The sequence below is a fragment of the Dendrobium catenatum genome, unplaced genomic scaffold (genome assembly GCF_001605985.2).
Source record: "Dendrobium catenatum unplaced genomic scaffold, ASM160598v2 fragScaff_scaffold_488, whole genome shotgun sequence".
NCBI classification, from domain to species: Eukaryota; Viridiplantae; Streptophyta; class Magnoliopsida; order Asparagales; family Orchidaceae; genus Dendrobium; species Dendrobium catenatum.
In genome coordinates this window covers 1,791,728-1,816,149 of record NW_021318950.1, presented here as the reverse complement: position 1 = coordinate 1,816,149, position 24,422 = coordinate 1,791,728, and the positions used below count along the sequence as shown (strand labels likewise).

The window sequence follows — 24,422 nt, the reverse complement described above, 5'->3', positions numbered from 1 at the left end:
GGAATGATTAGGAAACAATTCCTATTGAATTATTGCTGGGCGCCGAGCGGATCGAAGGCAGGAGAGATTTAGCGAGATTTGGGGAATCTAATGCTTGAGGCGGAAGAATAGGAAATAGTTAAATAAAATCCGATTTGAATTTAAAATTCAAATTGATTAATTAAGGAACTTCCCTAAATGCAATGCAAATTACGGCAAGACTTTCAAATTTCAAATTAGTGGAATTTGAAAATTTGAAAAAAAAACACCGCCCAAATTAAATCTCCCAAATTAAGTTGAATTACAACGATGAATGAGATTCAATTACTTTTCCGGATATGGTGTGGTATAGCGTTTGAATTAGGAAACTATTTGGAAAATTCAAAATTTAAATCTCAAACGCATGAAAATAATTTCCTAATATTATTTGAAACTATTTAGGGTAAACGATTAAGGTTGGCATTCACTCCTCATTCATGGAGACAAAACAAGGGTGGCCGGCCGGTGGGGCTTGGCTTGGGTGGGGCGGTGGAGGAGCTAATGGAGAAAAGGGATTGGGTTGGTAGTTAGGTTGAGGTGAGCTTTGGTAGGAGGGGCTATGGGGGTGGTGGGGATGGCCGGAAGGAGGGGGGCGGTGAAGAGGATGAAAATAACGACGAGGAGAAATAAGAGGAAACAAACAAAAGACAAGAGACAAAAAAAAAACTAAAGATACAACCGCAAGCCCGGACACATCCTGCGGCTGACGGGTACTACGTTGCCCTTCTCCAAGGGACTTCACGCCACGAGCCCGGACCCATCCTGCAACTGGTGGAAACTCCGACTCCCTCCCATAGGGATTTCACTAAAGTTATTCCCAAAGAACACAAGTGCAAAACACCAATTTTATTATAATTCCATCATACCTAATACAAGAGAAGGGACCTCTATATATAGGCCTCAAAAGAAATTAAAAGACACATTTGCCCCTTGGGCTTATATAAGACAAGAGGATAAAAAAGGGAAATTGCAAAACTAAATTAAAATACACTTAATAAACGAAAATAAAACAAAGTGATCTCGATCGTCGATCTTCAGCTCCTCGGATTGGCATGGACGGTTGGATGTCCGCATCAGTTATGGTTTCCTATAGGCACAAGCCCTATAGTTAATTACCCCTCCGGATAATGAGAGAACTTTCAATTAAGGGTAGTCATTAAATAGGTCGTAATAATTACTTAGCGTATAATAGCAACAATTTTGGGGTTTGAATTTGATTTTAGATTTTAAAGTTTATGATTCGAATTTTTCACCATATGCTTAAAACGGGTGATGGGGGAATGATGATGGGCCCGATAAAAATCCTATAATTCCATCATCCCGGGTTGTCATGGTCCCTGGTCTACATAGTTAAAGGAGACCCAACCTGATAGAAGGAACCTTATCGCCAGATATGGGTTGCTTCGTCCAAAAAAAACCTTATAGACCTGGAGTAGATATTTCTCTTACAGGCAAATTAATGGAATTAATAGATATTATGATCCATATGAAGATAAATATTCAATGCATTCAAAAAACTAAATAGGTTAGAGAGAAGGCTACGGAGACTGATACTTTAGGATTTAAATTATGATATTCTAGTTTGAGTCATACTAGAAAAAGTATATGTGTGATTATAGTAAGATTTTAAAGGATAATTTTATAAAAATTAATAGAATTAGATATATAATTATAGCTTTAAAGATTGTTGTTGATACTAAAATTATTAATATTATAAGCGATTATGCTCCACAAGTAGGTTTAGATATATGTGTTCAAAATTAAAATTTTGGAATGACCTAGAATAATTAATGCAAAAGATATCGCACAAAGAAAGAATTTTTATTGGAGGAGAATTAAATGGACATGTTGGTATATAAGTAGATAATTTTAAAAGCAATCATGGTAGCTATGTCTTTGGAGTGACTAATGAATGTGGTAAACCATATTAGATTTTTCTTTATCTTATGATTTTGTAATTGTTAATATTTTATTTAAGAAAATATATGAGCATCTAATCACTTATAAGAATGGATATAGTAAAACTCAGATTGATTATTTTATTTTTAAAAAAAATAAATAATTTAAATTGCAAAGATTGTAAAGTTATTCATAGTGAAAGTTTATGTACCCAACATTGCTCATTAATTTTGAACTTTAAGAAAATTTTAACTTTTAATGATTTATATCATAGATTAGATACTAAGGAGCGTAAAAGATATATGTATAAGTTAGCTAAACAAAGAGATAGGAATAGTAAGTATTTAGTTCAAGTGAAGTGTAATAAAGAATAATATCAAAAAGTGCTTGTATTAGAAAGGATATTCAACAAAGGTGGATGAGATATTTTGCTACTTTTTAATGAAGATTATGAGAATGTGATCGACTTTAGTGAACCTTAGCACCCTTAATGAAAATAAAGATTTTCATTTTTATAAACGTATCAGTAAAACCGAAGTTAAAGAGGCTTAAAAAAATGAAGTGTGGAAAAGCTGTTAGACCTTATGATATTCCAATAGAGGTGCGAAAATGCTTAGGAGATGAAGGAATTTATTGGCTTACAAAACTTTATAATATTCTTTTGAAGACAAAAAGGATACCATATGAGAGGAGAATAAGCGTGTTGATTCTTATTTTTAAGAATAAAGGTAATGCACAAGATTATGCAAATTATAGAGGAATTAAATTAATATGTCATACTTTAAAACTATGGGAGAGAATTATGGAGCATAGGTTGCGGCGAGACACTAATGTTTCTCAAAATTAATTTCGATACATGCCTAGTAGGTCTACTATGGAAGCTATACATTTATTGAGAGGTTTCATGGAGAAGTATAGAGAGAATAAGGAGGTTCTACATATGATTTTTATTAAATTAGAGAAAGCATATGATAAAGTTCTGAGAGAAGTGTTATAGAGAGTTTTACATAAGAGAGGGGTTAATAATACTTATATTCAAGTCATTAAGGATATGTATGTAGGAGAAGTTACTTGTGTTCAAACACAAGGTGGTTTGACCAAGTATTTTCCTATTTCAGTTCGATAACATAAAGGATCGGCCTTAAGCCTATATCATTTTTCTTTAGTCATAGATTTTCTCACTAGACATTTGTAAGAGGTTGTACCCTGGTGTATGCTTTTTGCTGATGATATTCTTCTTGTTGATAAGACTAGAGAGGGAGTTAAAGGTATAATTGAAATATGGAGGTCAACCTTAAAGTCTAAAGGGTTTCGTTTGAGTAGATTTAAAACTGAACATACGGAGTGTAATTTTAGTAATAATAAATCTAGAGAGGGGATTATGACTTTGGGCAATCAAGTCATTAATAAGAGTGTACGTTTTAGATGTCTTAGGTCTATTGTTCAGAGTGATGATGAAATAGATGGGGATATTATAAGTAGAATTCAAGCTGGATGATTGAAGTAGAGGAATGCACCAGGCTTGTTGTTTGATAGAAAGGTCCTTCTCAAACTTAACAGAAAATTCTATAAGATGACAGTGAGACCTACAATGCTTTATGGTGCAGAATGTTGGCAATTAAAAGAGAAGCATAATATTAAGTTAAGTGTTGCATAGATGAGGATGCTCAGGTGAATGAGTGGTTTTACTCTTAGAGACAGGATATGAAATGAGCATATACGTGAAAAGGTTGGAGTAGCTCCAATAGGAGATAAGATGACCCGATTAGTAAAGTAGATGCATTAGATTTAGCTTATGTTAAGAAAGGTAGAGGTAGACCTCATAGTTTAAAATTGTGCAATATGAGGCTCGCCTTGAGGCCCTCCTTTGCGCAATTCCAGTAAAAAACACCTCCTCCAATTTTTTTTATGAGGCTTGCGCCTCAATTTGGTTGAGATTCGCCTTGAGGCCCGACTCACCTCACTGGCATGAGGCTTAAGCCTCGCGCTATATATAGTAAAACTTACATAAATCTTGAAGTAAATGCCCGGCATTGGACTCTATAGGAGAGGAGGAAGGGGAGAGAGCAGTTCATCATAATGATGATTCAAATGAAGAACCCCTTAGTGATGACAGTGCTGATGACTTATGAGTTCTTATGTGATATGTCATTGTTGTTTATTTTTGGAAATTTGAATTATATGTTAATGAAAAGAATGCTGAGACTTGGGAAAGATAGAATTTTGAGTTAGAACTATATTTCATGTTGTCTTATTATTGGGATATTTTGATTTCACTTCATATCTTATGCTTTTTTATGTTTTATATTATTCACTCATTAGTATATAAAAAAATTATCATTTTATGTTTACGCAATCTTTTGATTTTGAGGCTTACACCTCAAAACGCCTTGAGGCTTACGCCTTGCCTCAGGAATGAAAAAAGCCTCAATACCCGAATACGCAATTTTAAGCACTGGTAGACCTAAAAAGACAATTAGAAAATATTAGAAATGACTTTTGTTTACTAGATTTAGATGAGAATATGACTTTTAACATGACACAATGGAGATAAAAGATTGGGCCAATTTTAAAAAGGAGCACCTTATTTATCACAATTAGTAGAAGGAGCATGTTTAATTAAAAATTTAATAAGAAGCTAATTCGCCAATTTATTTGGCGTATTCATGAAGAGAGAGAGAGAGAGAGAAAAATTGACAGGTAGAGAGAAAGAGAGAAGGGAGAGGGAAGAGAGAGAGATAGGCAGCGGTAGAGAGTTTTAAAATTAATTTTTGTTATAATATTTGCATAATTTAATTAATGTTATATTTATATTTTATTTATTTTAAAATAAATATAATAGTTATAAATATTAAATAATTTTTAATAAATTATCTAAAAATAAATTTAAGTATTTATTAAATATTAAATTAAATTATTTATATGGAACCTACTTCAGATTTATAAATATATTAAAGTCTTATTAGTCTATAAATGTTTAAAATGAATTTTTATAAATATCAATGTAAACTATAGTTATAAATATTAATTAAATTTTTAATAAATATTTAAATCTATATAAATGTTATGACATAAAATATTAATTTATGTTATAACCTTAAATTAGACAAAATACACACTTTAAAAATAGCTAAATTAAATTAAATCAAGTTAGAAATCTTAAACTAAGTTTATTGGAATTTAGTTACAGTTATAAAGTTACAATAAATTAGATTAAAATATAATATTAAGTATACAAATTTTAAAGGAGATATAAATGTAAATTATAAAATTATAACATTAAGTATATTAAATTTACAAGTGTACAAATTAAAATAAGTTGATAACTTTAATATTATGTGTTAGAATTTTATAACTTAAATTAATAACTAATTTAATTAAATTTAAGTTATATTTTATATTATGTTTTAATCTCGAAAAACATCCTTTTAGTAAAAAATGTCCCACATTATATATACTTAAAACTAAAATATATTAGTAACTCCCATTATATTTATTTTAAAATAAATAAAATATAAATATAACATTAATTAAATTATGCAAATATTATAACAAAAATTAATTTTAAAACTCTCTACCGCTGCCTCTCTCTCTTCCCTCTCCCTTCTCTCTTTCTCTCTACCTATCACTTTCTCTCTCTCTTCATGAATACGCCAAATAAATTGGCGAATTAGCTTCTTATTAAATTGTTAACTAAACATGCTCCTTCTACAAATTGTGATAAATAAGGTGCTCCTTTTTAAAATTGGCCCTAAAAGATTCATGTAGCTGACCCCACATAGTGGGATAAAGGATTGTTGTTATTATTGTTGATGTATTATATATATACATACACACACACACAAACATTTCAATCCTAAATCTACATAATCATGAGTGGAGGACGGAGCTGAAGAAGTGTGTGCGGTTGAAGTCATAGGACAATAGCATAGCACAGATCAGAAGACCGGACCGAGCGGCAATCGGTTCGAGCAGCAATTGGGTCGAGTGGTTCTGGTTGGATAGCAGGAAGAGGTGAACGAGCAAGCTGGACTCAAGTCTAGGTCAAGAGCAGGAAATGGGTGAAAGGCGGGTATAGATGTGGCGCACGGGTCAAAAGCAAGGAGCGCAGTCCCATGCGGCTCTACAATTGTAACATGTGAAGATCGAGCAGCTCTTTCGTATGTGAAGGAGGATTCGAGTGAGGTAGAGATTGGGGACTTTCGTGTGGAGCGTCGTGCCAACAAATAGAGACGAAGAGGGGTGAGCACATTCCTTTTTCAGTTTTTTGTCTGTGTTCGAATGAGAGTTTAATAGAATAGAGGGAGCAAGCAGTTGTTTGCTTTTATATGATGAGCAGAAGTTACATGAGGAGCGTTGCGTCGTTTAGAAAAACCGTGCATGAGGTGGGCAGTTGCGAGTGGGGCAAGTCAGCTAGTCAGTGGTCAACAACTTCATTGGGTACTATTGGGTGCAATTCAACCAGGAAACAGCGGATTGATTCAGATGGGGTATTCCCCGGTGTTCGACTGAAAAACACAGGTTGGGCAGCCAATTGAAGCCTGCAGCAAGCACCTGCGCCATTGGGCTGCAAGGCTGCCAGCAAGAACAGCTAGAGACAAACCTGGTAAGCAAGAATTCCCCATCAAGGGATGAACATCTTCTGCTACTTTAACGCAATCCACTGCCAACTGCTCAAACACCTCTTAGACTTAAATCAAACTGCAAGAATAACAGGAAAGAAGGGAACAAGAATCCAAGAAACTGCAAGGAAATTGGCCTGAAGGAATAGACGAACCTTTTCTAGGTTATCTTCTCTCTGTTTCTTTATCAATTATTTCATTTTATTCTAATATATCAGCAAATACCTATCAGCTTTCTTGTTCCAGGTTCGGTGCCTGTTCAAGTTTTTTTCTTTCCCGAGGAACACATGAACAACACTATCAAAACCTGCTGGTTGAAGTATTTCAGACCTGCATCCACAGCATAGTACTGGATTTGGCAGCTAGAACTAACCAGGAAGAATAACTGGGTGACCGTCCCTCTGTTGAAGAATTTTTTAGAATATTTATTTTAACAAAGGTTTTGGAAACCAGTTTTAGTTGTGCAAGGTCCATTTTAACATGAATTTTGAATACTTCTTGGAATTAATAGAGATTAAAAGTTTTCATGCTGATATCAGGATTTGTAATAATCTATATCATGATATAATTAAAGAAATAAGTTTCATTTGAGTGGTGTTTCGAACTTCTTTACGGTGTCAGATAGAAAGAATACCTAATAAAGATAAATGAAAGTCAAAAGATTTAAATTTGCTGCAATTGTCCGTACTAAACATCAACTCAGGCCATTATTCTTTTTAAAAGACGATTTATGGCCCTTTCCCACAGCCATGATCTTCTCCTCCTCAATCAATATTGCTTCAGTCCTGCACACATCACTATAAACTCCCATCTAAATAATGCACCGTCCTGACCATTCTAGGTTTTTATTTCTATTGAGAAAGCAAACTAACAGATACAAAGGATGCTCAATCTCATTAACATGAAAGAAGCGGAGAAATTAGAAACATCAAGTTTCACCCATTTCCTGCCTTTTTAATATACTTAAAAGGAATATATTAATATAAAATAAAGCCAATATCGAAATCTATCACATCCACATATCACTAGATCATCCATTGCCCTATTAACTTCGTATCGATTAAAACTACATATTATCCCCACATCTTTGAAATTTCCCCTCCTGTTCTAACTTTTAACTCGTGCCAAAAACCCATTCAATTCACAAGATAATGCACTCTGCAAATAGCATACATCAACTTAACTAACTTTTAAATATCTAACACCTATATCTTAATGCAAAAAATGAACTTCTAAAAACTTAAGTATGATTGGGAACTTTTTGGGCACTCCACATAACATCAAATTTTAGATATTACTCCATCAAACATATCTTTAACAACAACAAACGGGTATTCCAAATACAATTTCTCCTCAATAACCTATTAAATCAACTTAATTGCACTTGATCATATGCTTTTGTAGGTCAATAAAACATACGTAGAACTGATTATTATCATTTATACTCTTTGTTAATTTCCTTATCAAATTACCTCTACATAAGATCTTCAAGGCATAAAATTAAATTAATTTTCCAATATTAATATGATTTTTTTCTATTATTGTTCACTCTACCAGATATTCATGATATGACTCGGAAAATCAAATTCACATTAGTCAACACAAATCAGTATATCTCCTTAAATCTTAAATTTAGTACAAAAGTAGTTCTTTACCCGTCATAATTTCTTTTCTAACTAATCAAACAGACCTATAGTCTTTCTAAACCAAGAGCTAATAGTCTAATGTAGACAAAAAATATGCACACCAAACTAAGAAAATTAAATCTTTTTTTTTAACAATTTTATAACTGGATAGTGACATAATAACAATACGAGTCAAATAATAGCCTAAGGAAAAAATATGCAAAAGACAAAATAAAGAGCATGAAGCAAAAGCAAACATCAGAATCAGAAATCACTCAATTGGACCTACTTGCATATTAAACTATATTGTTAACAAATATTGCAAAAAAAAGGACAAAAAAATAGCCAAATCATTGCTAAAGAGTGTCATAAACAAATGAATACACCTCTTCCACTGCCATATCTTCAGTGCCCCAATCAAGATTAGCATTGCCAATGATTGAACATCTGGATTGCAAAGTCCCAAGAAGCATGCGGATACACGTCAAAATACTTTCACAGCTCAGTTTTGAGCATGAATTTTTCTCAAGATTGTCATGTAATGAATTAACCTGGCAAGTATAAGAACGAAAAATAGAGTATCAAACTATCAAACACCAAAATGTGGCCTGCAATCCAAATTGTATAAAAATAATAATAAAGAATTATCATAAAAAATGGATAATAACTGAATCATAAATAATCTGGGATGTAATTATAAGCAAAATTAGAAATTAGAATGCATCAAGATCGGGAGAGGATGTACCAATGAGGAAAGTGAAACAGAAGAACCATGGAAGTACTTGCAAAGGTTATACAAAATAACCTCGGAAACCTGCAGAAAAGAAAATGCTCAAAGTTGTTATGCAATTGCCACATAATAAATACAAAAAGAAAGTAAAATAAAAATGAAAAGAAAAACTAACCTTAGCATCATCTTCTTTACCCAGAAGTTCAAACAAAGTTTCCCAAGCAAGTTTAGGTGAAACAGAGGAAAAAGAGGAAATCACAGAAACTAATGTTAATTTACGCTGCATGGGATTGTAAAACATGGTTGAAGAATTGCTTGTAGGTGAATTAAAGGAATCTGCATCTCTGGAACAATTCTCAGCATCTAGATCCACATCCATGATGCGGGCTGTACCATCAAATGCAGAATTGGATTCTTGAAAACCTGGGAGTTGAAGAGCTTGTGCATCCAATCCAGAACAAAGGCTAACTGTAGCATTGGAAAACACAGTAAATGATCTACCAAGAACCGCCAAAATTTTCTCAGCGGACTGAATGACTTGGAGTAGCTCGGTATCAATATGTTTTTCGTCTTTAAAAAGTCTGAAAAGAGGACCAGATATAAAACTTTGCAAAGACATAAAAGTGGACCGTGAACCATCAAACATGCAGCCAACGCTAACAGAACCGCCTCGTTGAACTTCATGAAAATTTTCATCAATCAAATAAGCAATATGGTCAATCAACTTTACAGTATAGTTTAACAATTTATTGTAATAAAGTCCTTTCTCATCTTTTAGCCTGCAATAATGCCAATAAAAAATTGAATTAAAAACAAACAGTTTTTCCATTTAAAGTTGAAAGGCTATATCAATGTTACCAACCAAACAAAAACATAATAATTACAATTAGCAGGAAGAGACCTATATGCATCTGTTAATATGGATCCAAATCAACATGTTAATGAATATTGATGATGACAACGCCTTCAAAGCCAAATATAAAGATAGTAATTAGAACTGTAACAAAATCCTAAATTTAAAATATCAATTAAAAAAATAACAATCAGGTTGGTGAAAAAATTTTGAAGTTCTAAGGCTATGCACTAAGCGGAAGAGCTTCATCAGTGAGGAGCAACAACAAATTTGTTGATGTTATTTGTCCATACAAAAATTTAAATTACTGATGAAATTTACAAAAATATGAAACTACGTGCATAGACATCTTACAACTTACATGTTATGATGCGGGCGAAAAATATAGGGGGCCTATACCCTTCGCCCACAAAAGACACGACCAAAAATATGAAACTACGTGCATAGACATCTTACAACTTACATGTTATCTTTCAGCCTAACTGATAATCATTTAACTCTATACCAAATGAATGTAATCACTCATTATAAAGCACTCCCACGTCTAAAGAGTAAAAAAAATTAGCATTTATGATAAAATAAACAAAGAGGGCACAAATTCCTGAATAAGTGACACAAATTCCTGAGTAAGTAACACAAACTCCATGATTGTTCAACTGAGAAGGAAAGACATGTAGCATGTTATCATAAAGCCCAATTAAGAAGGCGAAACTAATATCATAATGCAGTTCGTTTGTCATAGATCAAACAAATCAAAATATCATTGGTCAGCAAAATCTGTACATTTCATCTTTTAAATGACAAGGCCATACATAGTATTCATAGGCTACATTTCATGAGAAATCATTAAATTTGTAATTTAAAATGATGTGACAAATAGTTCACTTCTGGAAAGAGAACCAACCTTGAAAAAATTGAACAATGGATGAAATTGCACAAAAGAGAACAAATGTTAATGAGGTTCCCTAAAACTGTTTTCTCAAAATCCTTGTTTGATCCCATAAGACCAGAAATATACTCTTCCATTTCATGCAGCAATGGCTCACGGATCTGCCGAGGAATACGAATGCTAGGATAACTCTTCACTAGCACCTAATCATGCATAAATTTAATTAAGGCTAAAAGATGAAAATATAGAAAACTAAATGAAAATAATAACATTAATAAATAAGAAGAACCTGAACGGTATTATGTTTATGCAACATGCTTAAAGTTTCAATGGAGCAATCAAGCACTTCAGCGTCTAACAGAGCCTGATCTGAATCTTCCATTGATGACAACTAAATATAATTATCAAAGGATAGATCAATTAAACACAAAACATAAGAAAAACAGTGGGAAAGAATAAACAAAAAAGTTTCAACATTTACCTTAGCCTTTAAAACCTGAGCATCTGCAAATATGGATACCTCCTTATAAAAAGGTAAAAGATGACAAAAACCAGCAGCAAGTGAATAGGAAACTAGTGGAATCAACAAAATAGCTTGCTCGTTTAAAGTGTTGGGTTCCTGAAATACATTAAGAACAAGCAGTTAGTGATTCAATTTAGTACAAATGCACGCTAAAAGAAACAGATTAAGTTATATGAAGCTTTTAGAAAACAATGTAGAATTGCATTACAATCTGCCTTAAGATGTTCCATAAAGAAGCAAAAAATTCTAAAAGCAAACCGCAACCACTAAAGAAGTGAATACGGTAATATTTACAATGACAAAGAATTTCTAAATATCGTTAAACAGAAGGCCTCATCACAGTTATACAAGCATCAAGAAATTCAAAAGATTCAACCAAAACAAAAACACACAAATATCTTTTACACCGAGATTGGCACATATAAATATGACAAAGTTACAAAAAGGTAAAAGAGTGAGGAATGATAAGAAAGAAATGTAGATTCAATATCAACATTGCTACAACATAAACAACCTTCATTGAAAAGTTTATCGAAATATATTAGCCATCTATGTTGAATATCCACTTCTCAAAAAATATACTTTTTGATCTTCATCCTTAATGCACTTCACTTGAACTAATTTTTTCTTTAATATTGATGTAGGCAAAGGGGGGGTCAACACAATTCTATGGAGCCTTGGCAGATTTCAGTTTTGAGCTTAAGTGGTTGAAACATTAGTAATGCCAGCTCATTAATATCTAGTGGAGGAATAGCCCTGTGATAACCGGTTCTTCCGGCCCTCCTTTATTATCCCGCGGAACAGACAGTTCGCGGAACAGAACTGTTCGCGCGAAACAGAGAGGGCGGACGGTCGGGCTTCACGCGAGAGCTAGGTAGGTTTCTTCTTTCTCCAATTTTAGCAAATGATTACCTTCTAGGATAAGAAATAACGATTCCTTTTATCGAAATATATTAGCCATCTATGTTGAATATCCACTTCTTAAAAAATATACTTTTTGATCTTCATCCTTAATGCACTTCACTTGAACTAATTTTTTCTTTAATATGTATGCTTGGCTATCTTATATAAATCACTAAAAATTAAATTTTTTGTATCACATGTTACTTTCTTAGAATCCTCATGGGCCCCTCTATCTTTCCCAATTTTTTGAGCTTTTACATCTAAACTAATTTTTATAATAAAACTTCTTATTTTATCTTTTATTGTATATTTTATCTACACACCAACTATTTTAACCATTAGAAAATAATTTTTTATTCTACAACCACATACTATACAACATTCTTAATATCCCTATTTTTTTAAATACCTTCATCTAATCCTAGAATAATATCTTACCTTATTTTTCATTTTTCACCTCTTCATCTTAAAATTCAAAACTAACAAGCGATGTTGTGTACATAAACTTTCAATCGAAATGACTTTACAAACTTTGGAATCTAAATGATCTATTTTTCTTATAAGAAAATAATCAATGTGAGATTTACAATGTCAACTCTTGTAAGTGATGATATGCTCCTCTCTTTCCTTAAATAAAGTATTAGCAATTATAAAATCAAATAACAATAGCAAAATCTAGTATAGTTCTACCACCTTCATGAGTCACTCCACACTCATAGCAACCATGAATACTTTTAAAAACTTCAACCACTCTACCAATATTTTCATTTAAATCTCCTCGATAAAAACCCTTTCTTCAAGAGGTGTCATTTATATAAATTCTTCAAAGATGTTGGTGTTGTATCAAACTAACTTGAGGCACAAAAGTACTTATAACATTAATAATCTTAACATCAACAATCAATTCAAATCAATTATAATGCCTCATAAATCTCATAGGCACACTTAAAGGTGTGCATCATTAAAAATGTCCTTAATTATTTAAAGTATACTCTCCTGCATACAAGTAAATCTCACAGGTATACGAAATCTTTAAAGCTATAATTCTATCTCCAATTCAACTCAATTATAATGCCTTGTAAATCTCACAGGCACACCAAAAGGTGTATCCATCGTTTAAAAAGTGCTAAATTATTGAAAGTAAACTCTCTTGCATACACAGAGAAGTTTGCAAATATTAAAAATTGAAATTTCTTTCACCCAAAATGTTGTATAGACCTCAAAAAAATATAATGTCAAAATATACGACTCCAAAACCGTGCAATCACTCTAAATGATCATTAAATTACTTTAAAAATTTGCAAATTTCTTTCAAGTATCAATTCAATTTTGTAAAGTTGAACACATAAACTCAAGTGATTCACTTATCTATAGGATAGGTTCATAAATCCCAATTTTTTTATATCGATTTTATACATGTCAAAGACTAGAGTTGACAGGATTTATATTCAACCAAACATTTATGCAAACAAAGGGTATATATTTTAAAAACAACTCCTGCTCTTGGTGATGAGGACATCGTCAGTGATTTCGACATGGTACCATCGGAGACACCGGAGATCGACGGTCATAATCATGAGTTTATATTTTGAGTCATTTTATGTATTAGTTTATTTTATTTTTCAGTTTTACTACCCTTATGGATGGTCTTTTGATATTGTAGCCCTGAGGGTATTTATGTCTTTTAGTTTTATTTCATTTTTGGCCTATTTATAGGAGGCCTCATGCATTGTACTAGATGATGAATATAGAATGAAGACTGGAAATTAGCTACTCAATCACAACTCTATCTCAAGTTATTTTGCCTTACATTTCCATAAGGCCTTCAAATATAAAACGTTATGATTAGAATGTTTTAAGTAAGGATGAATCACTCAAAAATAGCTCAAAATAAACTTGATTCAAATAAAAATAAACATTTATGTTTCATCTCACATGCTCATACTCATATCTATTTTATAAGAATATAATATATAAATTTATTTATAATTCTTGCATATATGCACACCTATGTTATATATAGCTTTTAAAAACTTAAGTGATAGTATAGAGATATTTACATAAATATAATTCATTTATGAATTAAGAAAATATTGTGACTTAAGAAACTTGGCCAGACTTAACTCGAAAATCAACTTTGAATAAATCATTTTAGCTCAACACGAACTTGCAGAATTAAAATATAAATTTTTTTATCTCGAATTGAGACCAGCTCACTCCAACTCAACTCAATTCCAATGCTTTCTAATTCATAAATTCTTTACACTTCCGTCAGAGAATAAGTCATGGCACGGACCAAAACAAAATATTGATGCGGATAGTATAATACATCCATGTTTCTAATGCTGTTTTCTCTGAAAGGAGGGTGAGTCGCATTACTAGTCTTTGCTATTGGAGTTTGTATAATCCTCTAAACAACGGTTTCAACATCATTATCAATAGACTTGTCCTAACTATTATGAGTTAGCTTTGTGAATCTAGTTTTTTTTTCCTTTGCAAAATCTAGTTTATTGGTTTTTAGTATCTTAAAAGAACTAGGAGATTGCAATTAAAGGAATATTAACCAAGACAATCAGCATATTTCGGGAGTAGTTACTAAGACTGAAAAGCATTTGGCTCATATATTTGACGAATAATCTTAATAATATCAAATATATTAGAAAAGAAAATTTTAAATTTTAATCATATCAAACCTTGGCTAAGATAAATACCACATTGCTTAGTCTAGAATTTGATGCAAAGGAAAAAAAATTAGAATATGCAAATATGAACTGCCACAACAGTCTCCAGTATGAAAAAACAAACCTTCAAATTGACCAGATCTAACGATGCTTTCAATAGATTTTTTCTAAGATGATAAACATCCCGAAGGTCACCCTGGGCAGTTCTCACATCAATAACAAGAAGTTAGGATATTAGACTCAAAAAAAAATGAGAAAAAGAGAAATGAAACATTAATGGCTACAAAATCTACATGAAAACAATAATCAAAAGCAGAAAATTCTCTAATTATTGAATTCAAGCACAAATTAATAAAACATTTGGTAGTTTATTTATGTGATCACAACTGAATATATATTTTGCCACTAAGCTTATTCCAAATGGTAGAGCTCATTTTTCATAAAGTAACTAGATGTTGAATGCATTTCAATAAGATGCTTGACAGCATTAATCTCATGAAGAAATTGGACTTCATTTGGTACAAGAGCTGAAAAAATATTTCAAGTGTCATATCGAACAAGAGACTTCATCATAGTTTAACGTGTAGAATACATGTATTTCTCTAAGAAAGTAATGATAACTTTTTCTCATATTTCACCTAATTTAACACTCACGGGCAAAATTCATCTTTGTTGAATATCATCTTCTAAGAAAAGTATTTTTTGATCTTCATCTTTAATACACTTCACTTGAACTAAATCCTTACTACTCCTATCTCTTTGTTTGGCTAACTTATACATATATCTTTCTCCCTCTTTAGTATCTAATCTATTATATAAAGTGGCTCGTAAGGATGCTAAGAAAGCAATATGCGATGCTACCAATGTAACAAATAATAAGCAAAATAATATAAATATAAATATTAGTAATAAAATATTACAATGAATGCAAGTACCAACTTATCCTGCACAAACAAATTTATGTACAATTCCAAGTTCCAACACATATCTGCCATAAAAATATCTCCCAAGGATACTGATGACTGCACAAGATACCTTACAGTGATAGGATAATAAATTAAACCAGAGTAAGAACCACAATAGTGAAGCCCGCATCATGTATTGTTTAACTTCCACAAAACCCAATAAGGCTTCATACAATTGTTCAACCTTGGCAACAAATACAATCATTAATTCTGATATAAGCTTTTGAGCATTTCAATAATGAACACCTCAGCTTTTGTCTTTAAATTCAGTTTAATAGTAAGCTAGATCAATACAGGAATGGCACATGTTTTTTACAAATTAAATTAAAATTGGTAAGCATGAGAATTTTCCCATTTTATTTAATAATAATAATAATAATCCAAAGGATCTTTTACATCTCCAAGGCATTTTCTAATTACATTGTTAAATTAAAGTGAACATTTTTAATAGATAAACTTTAGATATGGTTTCTGAATAGCATTTAGACCTAAAATGTTGTCAGAAGTGGAGTACTGTTTGAAGCTGTATGTAGCTTGCAGCTGAAGGAAGAAAACAAAAATGTTGGCATATATAAATTTTGACATGTACAAATCACAATGCAAAGGAATTATTAATATAATCAGTAATTGGACAATCAACGGCGAAAATTTGTAATGGCTCAACCTGCAATAGTTGATTAATTATCAGAATTGGCTGCTACTTTCTAAAAATATATTCAATGAAAGAAAATTGAAGGGATTTTACTTCAAAAAGATTGTGTGCTTCCTGGGGAAATAATAACTATTACACCGAGTCTAGAAATCCAGTTCCTAAGCAACTTTGAAGATTCTAATGGAGAATATTGAGCAATCAACAAAAAAGTCAAGTGCTCGATGGTAATCAATACTTCCTCATTAAGTTGCTAGTGAATAAATGAAGCATCGTGCATTAGTATTTCTCGGGGGTTTGCATACAATTCTTCAAAGAAGCAATCAACTCAAAGGATAATATCTGAAGTGGTGCATGAAGGAACCCAATTCAGATTTTGGACCAAATTGACATGTCATTTCAAAGAAGAGCAAGTGCAGACGAGGAATGGTTAGCAGCGTACACAAACATTGTTCAAAGAAAAGCTGAAGAAGGCCTAAGCAATTTTTTATACACAATACAAGTATAATGATGCACATAGGCTGGAGAAGGAACAGAGAGGATTCATGGAAATGCTTTACCTCCTCAAGGACTGATACTCAAAAGGCATTCACGACCTGCTCAAAAGCAAAATATAGTTTAATTGCGATTAATGCATATCAACTTAAGTCTCTAACTCATTGGGCTAGTCTTTTACATCAAATTCTTCATTATATGTCGTTATATTTTAAAACTTTTTGGGTTGTTCGGCAGCAAGTTCTCCGCAAAATTTAAGCAAGATTTAACTCAAATCTTGTCAAGCAGTAAGAAAAAAAAATGTTGATACTGCAGAATTTTAAATCTCATTTATCCCCAGTTTTATCTGAACTCCCAAATTTCCAAAATCCGAGCATTCAGCAAATTTAAATTAAATTCGCAAGGTCTCACAAACTATTCATCTTCATATTCAGCAAATTCCTAACTTCTATATCAGTGAGGGTTTTGAGAATTTGGATAAGAGGTAGATGGTTGAGATAAGTTCATGATTGGCAATTTATAAATTTGATCTTCTTAAGGTTGATAACTGCATTAATTATTAATATTAGTGGGTTTAATTAAACAAGAAACACTAATTAAAATATTAAATGAATTTTAATACTTAATGTTGGTTAATTAAAAAGATATTACTTAAAATAACAGATATTGTTTGTGATTTAATTTAATCAAAATAGAAGAAATTGTGTTAGCTTTGTAAATTATTAACTCATTATCAATTAGGATATTATCTCATGCTAATTATAATTTGATTCAGCAAATTATAATTGATTAAAAATTTCAACTAAATCACTAATATTCAATCAAGCATATTAGATATAGATAAATTAATTAAAAAAATTAAATTATCTGTAAAAATTAAAATTAATTAATTAATAAGACATTAACTTGATCTAATGGGTGTTATTTTTGGTTTCCTTTGAGTAAATAGAAGTTAATGTGTTTAATTAGAGTGGTAAATTACTAATTCGTGAATAATAGAGATGTTAATAAACTAACTATGATTAATTAGTCAAATGGTTAATATAGGGCATGAAGATATAATAAGCTCTCACAATCTAAAAATCATTACATTCTGAATTAAGTAGCCAAACAGTTTATCTAGATTTAAGGCCTATCATGTCAAACCGTTTTCATGTTTTAACTATCAAGATGTATTAAATACGGCTTTAAAGAACTAACTAAATCTAACTTGAAATACTGTCGTTGCTGGTAATGTTTAATAGATCAAGGAATTTATTGGCTTACTAAACTTTTTAATATTATTATGAAGACTAAAAAGATGTCAGTTGAGTTCAACGAGTATGTTTGCTCCTATTTTTAAGGATAAGAGTGATGCATATGAGTGTGTGAATTATAAAGGAATTAAGTTAATGTGTCATACATTAAAACTACAGAAGAGAGTAATTAAGAAAAGGTTACGGCATGATACTAATGTTTCTCAAAATGAGTTTGGATTCATGCCGGGTAGGTCTACTATGGAAGCCATACATTTATTGAGAGGTTTGATGGAAAGGTATAGAGCGAGTAAGAAGGATCTACATATAATATTTATTAATCTAGAGTAACCACATAATAAAATTTTAAGAGAAGTGCTCTCAAGAGTTCTAGAAAAGAAATGAGTTAACAATAATTATATTCAAGTCAAATAAGGATATGTAAATAGGAGCTGTTACTTGTGTTAAAACACAAGGTGACTTGACCAAGTATTTTCCTATTATAGTTGGATTACATCATGGATCAACTTTAAGTTTATATCTTTTGATTTAGTCATGGATGTTCTTACTAGACATTTGCAAGAGGATGTGTCATGGTGATGTTTTTTGCTAATAATATTCTTCTTGTTGATAAGAATAGAGATAGAGTTGAAGGAAAACTTGAACTATGGAAGTCAACCTAGTCTAAAGGTTTCCATTTGAGTAGATCTAAAACCGAATATATAGAGTGTAATTTTAGTACTAATAGATATAGTGGAGGGATTGTGACTTTGAGCGATCAAGTCATTAAAAAGAGTATATGATTTAGATATCTCGAATCTATTGTTCAAAGCGATGGTGAAATAGATGGGAATATTATTAGTAGAATTCAAGTTGGATGATTGAAGTAGAGGAATGCATCAAGTCTATTGTGTGCTAGATAAGTGCACCTCAAACTTAAGGGAAAATTCTATAAGATGGTGGTAAGATTGCAACGCTTTATGGCACACAATGTTGGCCATTAAAAGAAAACAAAAAAATAAATCAAATGTCGTAGAGATGAGGATGCTTAGGTGGATGAGTGGTTTTACACTTAGAGACAGAATGCAAAATGAATATATACGTAAAAAAGTTGGGAGTAGCTCCAGTAGCATATAAGAATAGAGATAATCACCTAAGATGGCTTGGTCACATTAAACGACGGCCTTCCAATGACGCGGTTAGAAGGGTAGATGTATTAAATATTACCTATGTTAAGAAATGTAAAGGTAGACCTAAAAAGACTTTGTTAGAAAGTATTAGACATGATATTTTTTTAAAAGATTAAAATGAAGATTCAACTCTTAATAGGACACAATAGAAAAACAAATTCATGTAGCCGAGCTCACATTGTGGGATATAGGATTATTGTTGTTGTTGTTGTCGTCGTAGTAGTAGTACTACTACTAAATCTAACTTGAGTTTAAGTCCTACTTGAGTTAAAGCCTACTTGCAACCAAACAGCACCATCTAGTTATGTGTTTGTTAGTCTTTTTGTTATGAACCCTAACTCTAATAGTCAATACAAAGGGTTCCAAGTCATGTACTAAATAATATAGTAATGTGATGAAAGAAATTTGTAGCCAGTTTAGCTCCTGAGCCTCTCACCTCTCAATATCCTTTATCTCTCCTCTCTCCTCTCTCCTATCTCCTATCGCTTCTTTCTTCTCTCATCTCTCCAATGTCTCTCGACTCTTCTTGGTCCCAAACTCCTTAACTGATTCCTCTTCTATCTCTTTCAAGGCACTATCAAGAACAAATTTTCCAGCATCCACATCTTCAGTCAAAAGGAAAAAAAAAGTCTACGTCAAGAAAAAAAAAAGAATTAAAAAAATATATATATTTTTCCCCGCTGCAACTACTAAACTTTAGCCCAGACAAAGAAAAGAACAACAACAACATCAAGCCTTTATCCCACAACGTGGGATCGGCTACATGAATCCTTTTTCTCCATTGTGTCCTATTAAAAGTCAAATTCTCGTTTAAATCTAATAAAGAAAGGTCGTTCCTAATATTTTCTGACCAAGTCTTTTTAGGTCTACCCCTATCTTTCTTAACATAAGTCAAATCTAATACCTCTACTCTCCTAACCGGGTCATCGCAAGGCCGCCGTTTTATGTGACCAAACCATCTAAGGCGACCTTCTCTAATCTTATCTTCTACTGGAGCTACTCCAACCTTTTCACGTATATGCTCATTTTGTATCCTATCTCTAAGGGTAAAGCCACTCATCCACCTGAGCATCCTCATCTCTGTCACACTTAACTTAGTATTATGCTTCTCTTTTAAAGGCCAACATTCGGCACCATAAAGCATTGCAGGCCTCACTACCATCTTATAGAATTTTCCCTTAAGTTTGAGGGGTAATTTCTATCACATAACAAAACCCGATGCATTCCTCCACTTCAACCATCCAACTTAAATTCTGCTGATAATATCCCCATCTATTTCACCATCACTCTGAAAAATAGATCCAAGATATCTAAAACGTGTACTCTTATTAATGACTTGATCACCCAAAGTCACAATCCCCTCACTAGGTCTATTACTACTAAAATTACACTCCATATATTCCGTTTTAGATCTACTCAAGCAAAAACCTTTAAACTCTAAGGTTGACCTCCATAATTCAAGTTTACCTTCAACTCCCTCTCTAGTCTTATCAACAAGAAGAATATCATCAACAAAAAGCATACACCAAGGTAAATCCTCTTGCAAATGTCTAGTGAGTGACCCAGTGGATGGGTTGTGTTCGGTCGTGTCGAGCCAGCATCAACTTGTCGGACATCATGATGATTTTAGAATTGTTTAAATGCTCGGGGCGTCCCTTGTAAGCGCGTGCTGTATGGCCTGTTCACGTGCACATGGCAGGGTCCGCTGCCACCGGCGCCCGGTGAAGTGTTAAAATAGGCAAGGGTTCCCCACATTCGGACGGATTCGTGGGCAAAGAAGCTAAGTCCATGAACTCCAAATTAGGATAGCACTTGAAAATATGGTCCCTACAGGAAATCAATGGAATTCAATAGATACTTATGATTCATAGGAAGTTTAGAATATTTTGTGCATCAAGGCACTAAATTGGGTTGGCAGAAAAATAAGGCTAAGGAAATTGATAGTTTTAGGATTTAAACTTTGATCCTGTCGGCGTAGGATTCGTACTAGAAATGGTGTAGGTGTTATTATGATAAGAGTTTAAAGATAATGTTTAAAATTAATAGAAATGAAGAATAGCAATTACACTTTAGACAGATTGTTTGTTGATGAATAAGATTGTTAATATTATAAGTGGCTTATGCTTCCTCAAGTAGGTTTTTGGATATGAGTTTAATTAAAATTTTTGGGAATGACTTAGAAGAATTAATACAAATATACTTCTTTGAAGAAAAAAGAGTTTTTTTATGGAGGCCGATTTAAATGGACATTGTTGGTAGAGAGGTAGATGATTTTAAAAAGCAGTTCATGGTGGCATGGATTTGGAAACGATGAATGAAGGTGGCAGACCATATTGGATTTTTGTTTAGGGCTTATGATTTTTTTAATTGCTAATACCTTATATAAGAAAAGGAATGAAGCATCTCATCACTTATAAAAATTGGATATAATACAACCCAGATTGACTATTTTCTTATTAGAAATTAAATAGTTTAACGATTGCAAGATTGTATAAGTTATTCCGAATGAAAATTTCATGTCCCAACATCGATTATTAGTTTTGGACTTTAAGAAAGGGGCATAAAATAAAAAATAAAGTAAAACAATTTTCCCTAGGATTAAATGGGGCATTAAAGAATATTAACAAAAATATTTTTGGAAATAAGATTTTAGATCTTAAGATTTTGTTTGTGCATGGAGGATGCTAATATTATGCTGGGAAAAAGTCGCTATGAATATTAAGAATATTGCAAACGATGTCCTTGGAGTATTGATGTAGACAAAGGGGGGGGGTCAATACAAGTTGAGTATTTCTGTCCTTCCCTTCCCTTTCTCTTGTCTCTTTGGAATTCCGTGCTTAGTATTAATGTGGGGCTGGATTCTATGCTGTGAATCATGAGGGAATTAAAATGATATTAATGCTAGAATCATTACTTTGGGCTGATATTTCCTGCATGGCCTAATTTCGAAATCTTTTGTCTCTTTGGTTCATGAATATGCCCTTGAGTTCCTGTTACTGGTTTAATTGGGGCTGTTTTTCCGATATTGGAGGCTTTTCCCTTGCTGTGTCGCTGTGGAAACTTCCGTTCCTGCCTTGGTTCCGTGACGAAGTTGGGAAGGTTTTCCGTGGCTGTGCTGCTGTGGGAATTTTCGCGTCTGTTTGCTGCCTTGGTTCCGTGAGATGTTTGGCCATGGCTTGGTGGGCGAATTTCAATGGGAATATGTTTGCTGATTTTTCTTTGGTGTATTCAGGGCAGCCTTTGGAAGTGTTTTTCCCGTAATTGTGATGCTTTGTTGGTGGTGCTGTTTGTTGTCCGTGAGTTGGCCTCCTTTGGTTCCTGTCTTGATTAATGAAGGGGCTTGATTTTCCGTGAACTTCCATGAGCTGCATTTCCAAACTGGCGCACTTTGGGATGCCTATGATCTAAAATGCTTGGGAGCTTTGTAAACACTTATGATGTGGTCTTTTGCATTCCTTTCTTTGCCTTATAAATTGGAGATGTTGTATGAAGAATGATATATTGATGTGAGTTATTTTGGAGACTAAACCTGCGGCGTTTGTTGTTTGGAAAAGCTTGCGAGCTTTGTCGGCATTCCGTCTTCCACCTCCTTCGGAAATTCCTGCGGGCTCTTTCCAACCTTCGTCTCGGCTTCTAATCTCCTTCTTATCTACGGCAAAGTTCCACTCCACCTGTAATCTTGTCTTCTAGTTTTTTAGTGAAGTGTTGGCTTGTGTTTTTGTTGGCTGTTTTAGTGAAATGGGTTGGCTGTTTTTTGTTGGCTGTTCTAGTGCCTAAAAGGAAGTTTGTGTGGTTTGTTTTGGATTGGCTTGTTTTTTTGTTGGCTGTTTTGTTGGCTTGTTTTTGGTGAAGTCATTTTGTTGGATAAAAGTTTGTAAGTCTTTTATTATATAAGTTGTGTTTTATAGTTTTTTGTGAGTTCTTGTAAGTTTTTTATTGCTAATAGATAAGAGTTTCTTTTTGTGATCAAAATTTGGGTCCCTCTCCCAAATTTTTGATTGCATCATAGTATCAAAGGAAAAGCTCATTAATACGTAAAATAGTGTGGTGGTGGAAATCGCTTAATTGCAAGAAAAATTAAAATAAGAATCTTTGTTATAAAAATTGGTTTAATTTTATAATATTTCTGGATTAATTGAGAAATATATAAGTGGCTTCGTAGGATGCTAAGAAGCAATATGCGATGCAAAGGCATTAAGCTTTTAGTGGATTTATATTAATAGATTGGTATTACTTTAACTAGAGGATGAAAGATATATGTATAAGTTAGCTTAAACAAAGAGATATGTAGGTAGTAGGATTTAGTTCAAGTGTAATTGGTAAAAGATGAACGATCAAAAATACTTTTCTTAAAGATGATATTTTCAATGCAAAGAATGGATGACGATATTTTGCTAAACTTTTTAATGAAGATTGTGAAATAAGATTGACTATAGTGACCTTAGCTAGCTAGATGAAATAGATTAATATTTTTATCGCGTATTAGTAAAACTGAAGTTAGAGAGGCCTTTAAAAGAAGAATGAAGGGTTCGTGTTGTGGAAAAGCTGTTGGAGTACCCGGATGATATTCCCAATAGAGGTGTGGAAATGCTTAGCAGATGAAGGAATTTTCAAGGCTTACTAAACTTTTTTAATACTATTTTGAAGACGTAATGAAGATGCCAGATGAGTGAGAATGAGTGTGTTAATTCCTATTTTTAAGAATAAAGGTGTGTACAAGATTGTGCGAATTATGAGGGTATTAAGTTAATGTGTCATACTTTAAAACTATGGAGCGAGTTATGGAGCATAGGTGCGGCGTGATACTAATGTTTCTCAATCAATTTGGATTCATGCCGGTAGGTCGACTATGGAAGCCATACATTTATTAAGAGGTTTGATGAGAAATATAGAGAAAAATAAGGAATCTACATATGATATTTATTGATTTAGAAAAAGCATATGATAAGTCCCAAGAGAAGTGCTATGGGAGTTCTTGAAAGAAAGAGTCAATAATGCTTATATTCAAATCATTAAGATATGTATGCAGGAGCTATTACTTGTGTTCAAACACAAGGGGATTGACCAAGTATTTCCCTATTTCGGTTGGGTTACATCAAGATCAGCCTTAAGCCATATCTTTTTGCTTTAGTCATGGATGTGTCT

At 32.6% G+C, this 24,422-nt stretch overlaps 1 protein-coding gene across 1 annotated transcript in view; it reads right to left on the bottom strand.

Annotated features, from left to right (window-relative positions):
• The window catches only part of LOC110106501 (serine/threonine-protein kinase ATM), a 256,327-nt gene that overhangs the window by 195,280 nt on the left and 36,625 nt on the right, over positions 1-24,422 (bottom strand). Inside the window, exons 16-23 of the mRNA XM_028694452.1 lie at positions 15,679-15,778; positions 14,868-14,939; positions 11,118-11,255; positions 10,926-11,027; positions 10,652-10,839; positions 9,070-9,673; positions 8,910-8,978; positions 8,551-8,715 (exon numbers count right to left, since the gene is read on the bottom strand). Coding sequence (XP_028550285.1) covers positions 8,551-8,715; positions 8,910-8,978; positions 9,070-9,673; positions 10,652-10,839; positions 10,926-11,027; positions 11,118-11,255; positions 14,868-14,939; positions 15,679-15,778 — 1,438 coding nt within the window. The remainder of the gene's footprint in view (positions 1-8,550; positions 8,716-8,909; positions 8,979-9,069; positions 9,674-10,651; positions 10,840-10,925; positions 11,028-11,117; positions 11,256-14,867; positions 14,940-15,678; positions 15,779-24,422) is intronic.